The 14,186-nt window shown below is 43.6% G+C and overlaps 1 protein-coding gene across 1 annotated transcript; it reads left to right on the top strand.

Moving 5' to 3' along the window:
- The first annotated feature begins 12,185 nt into the window (after positions 1–12,185).
- On the top strand, positions 12,186–12,466 carry LOC122897418 (uncharacterized protein C9orf85-like). The gene is made up of 2 exons (XM_044235653.1): positions 12,186–12,262; positions 12,334–12,466. The coding sequence occupies exons 1-2, from the start codon at positions 12,186–12,188 to the stop codon at positions 12,464–12,466; spliced, it is 210 nt and encodes a 69-aa protein (XP_044091588.1).
- Positions 12,467–14,186: the final 1,720 nt, after the last annotated feature.

Consider the following 14,186-nt stretch of genomic DNA (forward strand, 5'->3'; position numbering starts at 1 on the left):
CACTGAGGCAGTAACCCCCTCTCGGTCTCAGGCTGCTTCTTCTGTAAAACGGAAATAATAGCACCGAGGTTGCCACTTGTCCGAGTGGTAGTAAACAGATAACGTGATGAATTTGAAAGTTCTTTTTTTAAAAAATTTATTTAACAGACAGAGACCACAAGTCGGCAGGGAGGCAGGCAGAGAGAGAGAGAGAGAGAGAGAGAGAGAGGAAGGGAAGCAGGCTCCCCCGCTGAGCAGAGAGCCCGATGCGGGGCTCGATCCCAGGACCCTGGGATCATGACCTGAGCCGAAGGTAGAGGCCTTAACCCACTGAGCCACCCAGGCGCCCCGAATTTGAAAGTTCTTTAGAAAATGGGAAGTGACACTCCCAGATTCATCTTAGGAGATCTGCGAACCATTTACCTTTCCATGAATCCCCTCTTTCGGGGGTGCCGCTTTCATGCACTTTGTGCCAGAGGCAAGTAACACAATCTGGATCTGAGGCCATTTGCCTTGGCTCAGGTGCCTCCGACAAAAGGCAGATCTTCCTTCTGTGACTCGGAGCCTTTCACCCGGGAATGCTGCAAAGCCCGACTCGAGGGGTCGTCTTTCTCCTCCCTGCTTGGCCCCTTGCTCGTCTTTCTCTTGTGATCCCCGAGTGCGAACCCCCCGGTCAGAGTGTGCTGGTCTGCCTCCCCTGGGGCCCCTCTTTAGGGCACACCGCACTCCTACCTGCCCTGAAAGGAGGCAGAAGGCAGGGGGGACCCCAACGAGGCGGGGGCACGCCACTTGAAGAAGTCAACTCACTCTTAAGGTCATGTGAGTGCCTCACTTGCCTTACCCTAGTCCGGGGCCTGGACAAGTCCCACATCCTTCTGTCACCGGCACAACACCTACCTTAAACATGTTCGTGACCATGTTCTGGTCATCCAAGCGCCCAGCGGTGGCTCTCATGAACTTCGGGTCTGTGTTTCTGGTCTAGCCTGTACCTCTTTTTCCTCATGTGTTCCAACCTGGGTAGAAATTCTAGCTTAGGAGCAACATAAAATTAGTAACAGTTTATGGATTGCCTACGGAAAGCCAGGTCTGTACTTAGCTGCTTCGCATGCATTATTTCTAATGATCACAACAAGCTTTTCCTCCTTCAGGGAGGTGGTGCTCCGAGCAGTTCCAGGCGGTTCGGCGATGCCCACACGAGCCTGGTTGTCGCAGGAGGGCACTTGGCTAGACTTCCAACCTCCCTTCTGGCGGATCTTCCTTTGGGGATGCTCTACACCAAGAGGAGGATGAAGGACAGGAAAGTTTCTTGATTCACTTGGTGAGAAAAGAGGCTGAGGTCCTTGGGCAAGTTTACGCTGAAGCGCTCACCAGCCCCGCTCCTCCAAGGAGACTAAACAGGCATAGCGGAAGGTGTTTGGCTTGAGTTACGACACTGTGGAGATCGCACAAGGGATCGGCTTCTGTAATTAGCCCCTTACTGCCCGATGTCCCCTTGCAGTGACTGGAACCCCAAGAAGACGTGACAAGGTTTTGATGGGCAAGGGAGATGTTGAAATGTATCATTTTGAGGTGTGACCAAGAAAACAGGAAGAAGTCTAAGCGGGGGACCCTCGGCTGAGGGAAAGCTTTGGCCTTCCTCAGCAGCTCGCTCTTGGGTTGTTTTCCTTTTGCGGTCACCATAGCACAGGAAATCGAGCACTCACGCAATGCTCGTGCGTGGAGCTTTGAGAGGGTCTTAGCAGGCGGTGATGTGTTAGGTCACAGTGGTGACATGTGACGGGACAGGGCATTCCAAGCGGCATTTGTCAGGGCTGATGGGCTTACAGTATTTTCTCTGCCATCGTAGGGGCAAACCTAGACTTCACATTGTATTTGTTTTGCTGTAGGGAAATAGCATCAGGGGCACCTGGGTGGCTCAGTCCGTTAAGCGTATGCCTTTGGCTCGGGTCGTGATCCCAGGGTCCTTGGATCGAGTCCCGCATTGGGCTCCTTGCTCAGTGGGGAGCCTGCTTCCCCCTCTGCCCCACCCTCTGCTCATGTTCTCTCTCTAATAAATAAAATCTTAGAAAAAAATTCCACAACTAATCACATGTTGTAAAAAGGGAAAAAAATAGTTATCTACAACTGAACACAACCTATTTTGAGTATTTTCTAGGTTTTGATCATTTTTTTTTTTTAATTTGATGGAGCACAAGCAAGGGCAGGGGCTGCAGAGGGAGACGGAGAAGCAGGCTCCCCACTGAGCAGAGAGCCCGATGTGGGGCTCGATCCCAGGACCCTGGGATCATGACCTGAACTGAAGACAGATGCTTAACCAACTAGGCACCCAGGAACCCCTGAATCATCTTCTCATTTAAAAAAAAGTTTTATTTATTTTTGAGAGAGAAAGAGAGAGAGCACAAGTGGGAGGGGTGGAGGGGGAGGGGGACAGAATCTTCAGCAGACTCCCTGCTGAGTGTGGGGCCCGAAGTGGGACTTGATCCCATGACCCTGATGTTAGGACCTGAGCCAAAACCAAGAGATGGACACCCAAGTGACGGTGCCACCCAGGCGCCCCAATCATGTTGCTTCCCTTGGGCAGATTATAGTCCGGTGAGAGAAATATGGGGCAGTGTTGGGGGTGGAACAAGATGGCCAGTGTCTGAGAGGGTAGGGAACTGACCTTTCTGATGGTTGCAGCACTGATTTCGGGGGTGATGAGGAGGTTACATTTTCCAAAGGGCAGAAGTTTGCAGGTAACTTCAGAGGACGTTTCCCAGCACGAAGTGACCAAGAGCCATTCCTATCTACCTGTGACTTTTACTGTGGATACCCCTGGACTGGGGACTCTGTTTCCTTCATCTGGTTTCTGAAATCTTGTTGTCACAGCAACTGAGGGCATCACTGGCAGGTGTGGCTTCTTCTCTCCTCACTTTCTGGGCCAGTCCGTGCACAGATTGTATCTAATTACCTATTGGAATAGCCTTCCAGAGCCTGACGGCAAGCCTTGCTTATTGTGTGGAATCAGAAAAAAACAAAATCCAGATTCACCAAAATCTCCAAGAACCATTTTGTTATTGTCATTATATAAAAGGTTACCACCTTACCTTGGTGTAATTGTTAGAAAACATGCTTTTGCCTTTGATTTCAAGTTGCCTAGTTAATACTAATCAAATTATGATGGCTACATAGTCTAACAGAATTATGGGGGTCACGAAATGCAAAAGGTCCACTTATGCATATTTTCCCCATTTCATAGATACGTGTATTCAGGCTTTACCAGTGTGTGCGTGTTATCTGTGGATCAGCTAGCTACAGTATTATCCTGGGGTCAGAGAAGAGAGAGACCTTTTCTCTTCTTACTCTCATGGTCTACAGTATCAGTAGAAAAGGGGGCTCTCAGTTGTGTGTGTATACGTATTCACACACATCTATATTTACATATAGATGTATACAAAGATGTGAAGATGTGTTTCTAAACCCACACACATGCATGCACGCTTGTGTACGTTCCCGTAGAGCAAGGGGCTGAGTAAGTGAAAATTGAAACCCAAACTACTGAAGAGATGAGGTATTTTATGGGCTCCTTCCTACTCCTTCCAGCTCCTTGACATGAGCAAACAGACTTAGGCACAGATAAATGATATATTAGTACCACTCAGGGTGGACATTTTTGCCTGTTATTGATGCATGCTAAATGTGTTACGGGAAATGTGCGATAGTAAAAACATGTGTGTTATGATTTATATTGCCAGAAGAGAGTTGCCCGTATTCTGGCTACTGTGGGCAAGTTAAAGAGCTGCCCAAGGTCACATGTATTTGTCACCCTTTCTTGGAAGATTTTATTTTTTTTAAACATTTAAAAAAATTTATTTATTTGGGTGGGGGAGAGCACAGAGGGAGGGGCAGAGGAATTAGCAGACTCCCCCCTGAACAGGGAGCCCAGGGTGGGGCTCAAACTCACAAGGAGATCAAGAGCCACACGCTCCATGCTGACTCAGCCAGCCAGGCTGTATATGCGTCATTATCTGATGGGGACAAGACCTATTTTAATTAAATAACAGTGACTGACAACTCATCTAGGGTTTAGGGACTGGAAAGGAAGGAAGTCCTCTAGAAGATTTGCGAGAATTATTAGAGATGCTCAAAAGATCTAGCCTTTTGCTTCCTTGGCCATCTCTCTCCCTGCCTCACTTGCCACACATTTACTGAGCCCCTGTTATGTGTCAGGGGCTGTAATGACCCGGGACGCTGTGATGGATGGTCAGCGAGGGTTGCGGCCTTCCGTAGGTTACGGCCCAGTAGTGCAGGTAGACAGTCATCAGGTGTCCCCACAGCTGGATTTATAAACCGTGGAAAGTGCTTCTGAGAAAATATATTGGGAACCATCACAAGTGATATCGGGCAGATAGGATCCGGCTTGGGAGCCCAGTGAAGGCCTTTACTGAGGTAGTGACATTTTGGCCGAGAGCTTAAACACGAGGAGGAGAGAGGCGGATGGAGAGTGATGCGGAAGATAATTTCTTGCAGACGGGTTAGCCCAGGAGCAGGAGCTTGAAATATTGCAGGAAGCCCGGAAATTCTAGCGTGGTTGACACGGGAGGAGCAAAGAGAGGAATGGCGGAGTGAGCGTGGGGGGCTGGACAGCAGCCTCCCCAGAGCTGGGTTTAGAGGCTGTGACGTTTTCTCCTAGGTGTGACTGGAAGCCTTCCAAAAGTTTTGAGCTGAGGAGTGACATGCGATTTATTTATGAGAAGACTCACTCTGGATGCTAAGTGGAGAATGGAGGGGGTCATGGAAAATGGAAGGACAGTGGTTGTACCGAATGCCGGACTTGAGATCCGCACCAGTAGCCGGTGATGCTCAGAGCGGGGAGCTGGGGGGGGGGCAGAGCAGTCAAGGAGGGTTCCAAGGTTTCTGGCTTTAGGAGTTGTGTGAGTAGAGGTGCTTTCCATTGAAACAGGAGCAACTTTGAGAAAGATTACACGTTCTGTTTTGGACATGTATTTTGAGATGTTTATGAGACACTCAGATGGTGCTATCAAGGAACGCAGTTGGAGTTTGGGGTTCAAATGCAAGGTGTGGTCAAAGTTACGAAAATGGAAGAATCGCCTGGAGAGTTTGTTGGAGAAAAGGGCGTGGGACAAAAATGACACAACATTGAAGCAATAATGGAGTCATTAAACAAACAAACAAACAAACAAACAAACAGTGGTTGGTGACATAGGCGAATCACCAGGAGAGCGTCAGGGCATAGAAACAGAAAAGGACAATGTTTCACAAGGAACAAAGTGGATTACCTTTACTGAATGCTAATGAGAGGTCAAATAAAATGTGTAGCCTAAACCATGAAGGTCGCTGATCTCCTCAGGGAAAGCAGTATTGACGGAGTGATGGGGCGCAAATGGTGGAGTATGTGGAGGGAAAATCTGAGCTGAAATATCCTTACTCAACATCCAAGTTCATCATCTTACAAGTTCTGCCTTCTACACATCTATAGGTCTCAACTTGGCTTAACTTTCTGCCACTCTCTAACCAGAAGGCCCTTTCCTTCAACTTCCAATAACAGCTTCCTCACTTCTTTCGAGCCCTCACCGGCAGCACCCCGGAGGTCCAGATTTCTAGCAACAGTGTTGGAGGTCATTCAGGCTTTCTCCACCAGGCTTTTCAACATTCTTCTAGACTCTTCCCACTGTCCAGTTCCAAAGCTGATCCCACATTTTAGCTATTTGTTATAGCAGCACCCTACGTGCAGGTACCAAAATCTGTGTTAGCTTTCTGTGGCTACTCACGAAAATTTTCATGGACTTAGCAGTTTAGAGAAGCACAAATTCATCATCTTACACTTTCTGTGGGTCAGCAATCCAGGCATGGATTTGCTGGTTCCTCTGCTCCTTGTCTCAAGAGGCTGAAATAACAGTGTTGGCCTGGGGCTCTAATTTCATCATCCAGAATTCAGTTCCAAGCAGTTATAGGAAGGAGGTTCCTGTTTTCTTACTGTCAGCCAGGATTAACTCTCCACTCCTCTAGGCCACGGTCAGACCTTAGCCATGTGGTCCTTACACAAAATGGCAGCTAACTTCTTAAAGTCAACAGGAGATCTTCTCTCCGGTTGGCTACAAAGGAGTCTTACGTAATGTAAGATAATCATGGGAGTACCCCTCCTATCACTGTTTGCCACACTAACAGATCTCACGTACACCCAAGGGATAGGGATTCTATAGGGCTTGGACACCAGGGAACCAGGAATCCTGGGGGCCACCTTAGAATTCTGCCTAGCATAGAGAGGATCGAGTGAAAGAGAAAGTCCTTGAAAAGGAGAAAAATAGGATTGATTTCTTTCTTCTTTTTAAAAACTTTATTTATTTACTTGAGAGACACAGAGAGTGTGAGTGGAGAGATGGAGAAACAGATGTGCAGCTCGATCCCAGGACCCTGAGATCAGGACCTGAGCCAAAGGCAGACGCTTAACCCACTGAGCCACCCAGGCGCCCCAAAGATTGATCTCTGAAAAAAGTGCCGGTGCTTCTCTTGAATTGGAGGGGCAGGAGGCTGTGTGGTTATGCATGCAGTGAGGATATCAGGTCAGGAAATAATGTCAGAAAGATGTGAGAATTCTCATCTGTAGTTCGTATTTTCTCTATAAAGTGAGAGAATTAGTCACCTCTTGGGAGCAGATCTGGTCTGCCTGGGCACAGCAGATGGGAGCTTCGGGCTTAGCCAGAGGACAGATAGCTTCTCACCTGGGAAAGGAGGCTTGTGATACTTGCTTGGTTGTGCAGCCCTGTCCACTTATGTTAGATACCAAGAATCTGATTTTCGTCTTCCCAAGTGCCCGTTCTCGACTTGGGAAAGCGTTCTCCCAAACGAGGCCCAGGTGCCAAACTCTGCTTGCATTTTGGGTCTGCTTCTGCCTAAGGTTTCCTGTCTCTTCCGGCTTTCTGTAACCCAACCCCAGCCCACCGATGTGCACTTGACACATTTCCTACCATTTCTCCTCTGGCTGCTGGACTGAGAGTGCCCGAGCCATCTGGCTTAATTTAACCCACACCGAGCACCTCGTGCCATTCACTTCCCTGTTTCATTTGCCAAATTATTTCTCAGATCTCTTCCTCAGTCCTCTGGCTTGTGACGTCACTTTCTTTCTTTCAGCCTGTGACCTCTGCCTTCATTTTTGACTCTTCATTTGATTCTAATGCATTCTATGAGGAAATTTTTTTTTACGATTTTATTTCTTTATTTGACAGAGAGAGATCACAAGTAGGCAGAGAGGCAGGCAGAGAGGAAGGGAAGCAGACTTCCCACCAGGCAGAGAGCCCGATGCGGGGCTCGATCCCAGAACCCTGGGATCATGACCTGAGTTGAAGGCAGAGGCTTTGACCCACTGAGCCACCCAGGTGCCCCTCTATGAGGAAATTTGCAGGTAACTTGTCTCTAAGCTTGTCTTGGTCTCTGAGAGTTTCCAAACATATCTGTTTTGGTATTGTGACCATGGCTTAGTCATTAATTTTTTTTTTTACCTTGATGCAGAGCCTGTCATTCAGTCTCATTATTTTTTTTCAATGTTAACCCCAGGTGTTTAATCAGGTCTTTAAACAGTTTCTCTTGATGTACTTATAAATTCATTAATTCAGCAAATTTTTGTTGAGTACCTCCTGTGTTCTAGGTGTTTGGGATACAGCCATGAGAAAACTCTTTGTCCTCATGCAGCTTACATCCTACTGGGGGAAATATAATAAATGAATATGTAAATAATATATTGGATAGCAGTAAGTGCTTTGGAAAAATAATAAAATGGGAATGTGGATAGGGAGTGTTTGAGCAGTGTTGCTATTTTCTCTGGGCCATTCAAGGCTGGGAAAACCTCACTAGTAAGGTGCCAACCGACCAGAGCCCTGAGGTGAGTGAGGGATTGGACCCTATCGACTTGGGGAGGGCCATATTATCGATCTGTTCCAAGCAGAAGGAAGAGCGAGTGCAGCGACCGTGAACATGACTGCAAGAGGCAGTTACTGGGAAATAGAACTAAGAATTGAGGTTCTAGAAGCAAGGAGTTCTTGGGTAGATCATGCAGGGTCATGTAGGCCAATGTAGGGACCTTGGATTTGACTCCATGGGAGAACAGACTACAGGAGGGCAAGGGTTGAAGCACGGAGACCATCGAGGGAGGCAAATGCCGTACGCTGAGTGAGAGTGACGTTCACTCCAAACACATTAGCTGGAGAGAGAGCGCTGCTTCTGACTCTCAGTACTGCCCACTTCTGGCTGTCTGAAGCTGGCCTCTCAGAGTCCCTACCTGTGTAGGCATTATGTACATACATTAAATATGTGGGTATGCATCTTGGTATTATATGGAGAAGGAATAAATCAGAATTTCAAGATTTCTACTTATCGACTTCCAAGTCAGCCATCAGCAGCTGACAACAACACGTGTCTCCCCCTGAAGCCAGACGGTGGATGAGAGCTTTGAGGCGGTCACCACATCACAGTTGAACGTGACACACAAGAGAACAGAGCAAGCTCGCCCCGCAGAGCAATGTGGCATGCAGACCGTGGATGAGCAGATATGGCTTCAGCCATGCTGGGCTTTGGGGGAAGTTTAAAAATCAAAATATGGGTTTTTTTGGTTGGTCAACTTAGCAGATGAATCAGGTTATTGTTCCTCTAAAGAAATACGTTGACTTAAGTAAAGCCTCATTTTGAGCAAAGAACCTGGACTTTCCAGATAAACTCCATAGGCAGTTTATCTAGGTTATTGTGATTCAGTGCTTTTATCTGTTGCCAACAAAGCTATGGGGAACCTTTTTTCCCCTTAAAAGTGTGAAACCCATTACTAAAATCCCTCTTTGATGTTTAAATTACCGTATGTCAAAGGTGGAGATCAAACTGTAGCTCTTTCTTTTTTTAGAGGCAGAGCGAGAAATGGCGAAACTTTGAGACTATTATTGATCATAAAGTCCATTTAAATCCCTCCATCAAGCTCTGACTTGCTCTTAAGAAAGGATATGATGAGCCCTGGGTGTTACACGCAACTGATGAATTATTGAACTCTACATCTGAAACTAGTGATGTACTATATGTTGGCTAATTGAATTTAAATTTAAAAAAAGGAAGAAAAGCTGTGGGAAGGATTTATGAATCCGCAGCAGCCCTTCAACCCATTTCTTCTTGTCTCCTTCGAGACAATCTTTGTTACTGAGAATCAAGACAAAAAAATAAGATAAACATCTTTGTAAAAAGTAACTCTGGATGAAAGTAATAGAAAAACACACATATTTAAAGAAGTATAAAATATATTTAAAATATCTATGGTTCTAAAACCAAAAGGTATGAGGGTTCAAGGTTATTATTTTTATTCTTTAGGGTTATTATGTTTTTATTCATTGTCTTTTTTTTTTTTTCCCAATTTATTTATTTTCAGAAAAACAGTATTCATTATTTTTTCACCACACCCAGTGCTCCATGCAAGCTGTGCCCTCTATAATACCCACCACCTGGTACCCCAACCTCCCACCCCCCCGCCACTTCAAACCCCTCAGACTGTTTTTCAGAAAAAAAAAAAATATTCATTGTCTTTTAACAGAAAACAAAACTGCAATTGGGTCAGTGGTTGTAAATGAGGTCTTAATCCTGGAACACAGTAGGTGTCAAATATTTGATGAATGCATTAATATCTCAATGGGCTAATTTATTATTATGGGGCCACATTTATGTCAAAGACAGATTATCTTCAAGTAAGTCCGCCTCTCATGTCATATGTAGACTGAGCTTTTATTACTGTGGTAGCAAAGTTCACCACAAGTGGAGGATTAGAAACACCTACTTTAATTTAACAGGAACATAATCAGGTCCTACTGTATATGTAGAATGTGCTGGGCATAAGAGGAATAATAGAAGGCACAAAGGTAGTGACAACACTTACAGACATGTAATTAATAATATGAAATAATGCCAAGTAAGTTCTAAATTGTATATACAATTTTCAGGTACAGGAAAGTGAAAATATTAAGTGCTGTGAGGATTCAGGAAAATTAAAGAAATCAGCTTTGACCGGAGAGCTTAAGAGTTTTCATCTCTATTTAGCAATTCAGTACTGCCTAGTGGAGTGCACAGGGCTGGGGATTCAATGACTAAGTCCTCATCCCATTTCTAGGACAGCACTGTCTAATAGAACTATAACGTGATGGAAAGAATGAAACTGGACCCCTGTCTTACACCACTCACAAAAGTTGACTAGAAATGGATAAAGGACTTACACATAAGACCTAAGTGTCAAGCTCCTAAAAGAAGGCAAGGGGAAAATCTTCTCGACATTGGTCTTTGCAATGAGATTTTGAATGTGACACCAAAAGCACAAACAAGGAAAGCAAAAATCAACAAGTGGGACCACATCAAACTAAAAAGCTTGTGCATAGCAAAAGACAAAAAAAAAAATCAACAAAATGTAAAGGCAACCTGGGGAATGGGAGAAAATATAAACCATATGTATTATAAAAGGTTAATATCCAAAATATATAAGGAACACGTGTAACTCAATAGTGAAATACAAATGATCTGAAGAAGAATGAGCAAAAGGTAGGGCGCCTCGCTGGCTTAGTCAGAAGAACATACGTCCCTCGATCTCGAGTTAGGAGTTCGAGCCCCATATCGGGTGCAGATATGACTTAAAATAAACAAGTAGACTTGAACAATGAGCAAAAGGCGTTGAATAGACATTTCTCCAAAGAATACATCCAAGTGGCCAGCAAGCACAGGAAAGGGCTCAGTATCGCTAATCATCAGGCAGATGCAAGTCAAATCCACAATGAGACATCATGTGTTAGATTGGCGAGCGATAACAAGTATAAAAAGACGAGAGATAACAAGTATTGGCGAGGATGTGGGGAAAAGAGAGCTCTCCTGCACTCTTGATGCGAGTGTAAAATGGTGCAGCCACTGTGGGAAACAATATGGAGACTCCTCAAAAAATAAAAAAATAGAACCACCATAGGATTGAGCAAACCCACTTCTAGGTATATATCCAAAAGAAATGAAACCAGGATCTCAAAAGAGATACGCGTACTCCCAGATTTTTGCAACATTAGTCGTAACAGCCAAGGCATGGAAACAATTTAAGTGTCCACAGACTGATGGATGTTAAAATGTGAGATACATATGTGTTTACATATGTGTGTGTCTGTGTATATATATGTATGCACACATATGTATACACACATGTATATACACACATATGTGCATATATACATGCATACACCCATATATGTACATATATGTACACACATATATACATATACAGAGAATGGATTATTTAGCCATAAAAAAGAAAGGAAATCCTGCCGTTTGCCACATGGACCTTGGGACCATTAAGCTAAGTGAAATAAGTCAGACAGAGAAAGACAAGTACAAGACAGAGAAAAACAAGTGTTTAGGTCCTAAACACTGAACTCAGAGAGTAGAGGTGGTTGCCGGGGAATGGGGGGTGGGGAAAATAGGGAGATGTTGGTCAAAAGGGAGAGATTTCAGTTATAAGGTGAAGTTTTGGGGATCTAAGGTACAGCATGGTGACTACAGTTAGCAATACTGTATTGTATACTTGAAAGTTGTTATGATAGGAGAGCTTTAATATTTTTACCATAACAACAATAATGTTGTAATGGTGTGAGCTGAAGAATGTGTTAACTAAGCTGATTGTGGAAATCACTTCACAGTATATATGTGTATCAAATCATCACATTGTACATGTTAAACTTACCCAATGTTACATGTCAATTATATTTCAGTAAAGCTAGGGAAAGAAAAGAAATACAATGTGAGCCACATATGTAATTTAAAATTTTCTAGTAGCTGCATTAAAAACGATCAAAAGTAACAGCTGATATCAATTTTTTAAAAACCTTATTATTTAACCCAATATAGCTGACAGATTACCATTTATAGTCTCACGATTATAAAAAAATACTAATAATAAATAAATAAAATAAATAGTAATAACAAATACTAATGTGAGGGGTGCCGGGCAGGTTGTCAGAAAAGCGTGTGACTCTTGACTTGAGGTTGTGAGTTCAAGTTCACAATTGCTGCATTGTGAGATGCAGCAATTGCTTAAATAAATAAACTTTAAAACTATACTACCATGAGGACAGAAGAGTGGACTCTGTGGGCTTGTTCCTGGCATTTTGGTCTTCCCTGTTCCTTCCTGGTGCAATGTGAGGGGACCATAGTTTCAGATGAGCTCCCAGAAGGGGAATGTGGCTCGCTCCAGGCCTCAGAGGCATCAGAATACAGTTAGCTTCAAAAATGACAAGTTTGGGGAGACTGCTTCTCCCTCTCCCTCTCCCTGCTACTCTGCCTGCTTAAATAAAAATCTTAAAAAAGTGACAAGTTTGATAAGAGTGTTCAGACCAAAAAAATTAATGCAAAGCTTCATGATGGAGTTTTCCAGCAGCATAAAGAAGGTCTTGAAATGTGTGTAACATACAGCAAATATAAACCATTGTCAAAGCCTTAAAAATATGTTAAAATGACAAATGTCAGTGAAGGATTCTTATCACATAGTGTATAGAGTATGTGCCTGTGAATTTGAAGTTTGTGGAAAATGTGGAAAGAAAGAAGACATTGTGGGATGCCTGGGTGGCTCAGTCCATTAAGCAGCTTGCTTTGGTTCAGGTCATGATCCCAGGGTCCTGGGATTGAGCCCCACATCCGGCTCCCTGCTCAGCGGGGAGCCTGCTTCCCCCCACCCCGCCTCCTCTCACTAGTGCTCTCTGTCAGTATCTCTGTCTCTCTCTCTCAAATAAATAAATAAAATACTTTTAAAAAATTAGAAAAGAAAGGAGACGTTGCTACTCCATTTAATAAGCAATCAGAAAAGACAGAAAATACTGGAAGTAATTGACATTCCAACCACAGAAGTTGCAGAAAAAATGAAGATAGTGGTGATGATTTAGATTTTGATACTGATTTAGATGACACAAAGACAATCAAATAGATTAATACATTAAAAATCAGTTGGGGCGCCTGGGTGGCTCAGTGGGTTAAGCCGCTGCCTTCGGCTCAGGTCATGATCTCAGGGTCCTGGGATCGAGTCCCACATCGGGCTCTCTGCTCAGCGGGGAGCCTGCTTCCTCCTCTCTCTCTGTCTGCCTGCCTCTCTGCCTACTTGTGATCTCTCTCTGTCAAATAAATAAATAAAAAAAAAATCAGTTGGAAAACACGAAATTCTGAACAACTTTTGACTTTCGAGGGTTTTACAAAAAAACTTTGTGAAGTCCTGATGAGAGAAATAGCAAAAACCTATAGAAAACAGGCTAAGTTTATACATTGATAATATAAATTATGTATGATACTGAAATAATTATAAAACTTTCATCCAGAGTTTTCTCATAATAAGTTTTTAAGTAGTATACATCAGAATACATGCCAAAATGAGTATTAGGATATCATATTGCAGTTCATGGAAATTATCTAGAAGAGTATACTACCTATCATCCGACGAAACAAGATTCAGAGTTGGTGGTTGTGTAAGAACTACCTCATGGGGAAATCAGATGATATCATTAGAGCGTAACCTCGAAAATCCGTTCTCAGTAAGTGCCTTTTTTCCAACTGCTCTCCCGTAAATGGCCCACATGACAAAGCCCCCTTACTCTTTACGTTTGCTTGTTATAAAGAAGCTTGTTATAGACATGCTTGTTATAAACTCCATTTGTTTTTTATTTTTTATAATGTTTAATAAGTGTATAGCAGTTTTTCTTTGAAAGTATTTTTACATACCCAATCACATTTTTACCTTTCTTCTCTTGTGAAATATACATATGAGGAAATTATATAAAATGCACATGTAGAGTTTAATAAATAGTTATAAAGAAATGTCACACATCTATCATCCAGATGAAGAAACTACTTTTTTAAAAATTTTTTAATTTTTTATAAACATATATTTTTATCCCCAGGGGTACAGGTCTGTGAATCGCCAGGCTTACACACTTCACAGCACTCACCAAAGCACATACCCTCCCCAATGTCCATAACCCCACCCCCCTCCTCCCAACCCCAGCAACCCTCAGTTTGTTTTGTGAGATTAAGAGTCTCTTATGGTTTGTCTCCCTCCCCGTCCCATCTTGTTTCATTGATTCTTCTCCTACCCCCTTAACCCCCCACGTTGCATCTCCACTTCCTCGTATCAGGGAGATCATAGGATAGTTGTTTTGAAGAAACTACTTTTAAAC

The sequence above is a fragment of the Neovison vison genome, chromosome X (genome assembly GCF_020171115.1).
Source record: "Neovison vison isolate M4711 chromosome X, ASM_NN_V1, whole genome shotgun sequence".
In the NCBI taxonomy this organism is placed as follows: domain Eukaryota; kingdom Metazoa; phylum Chordata; class Mammalia; order Carnivora; family Mustelidae; genus Neogale; species Neogale vison.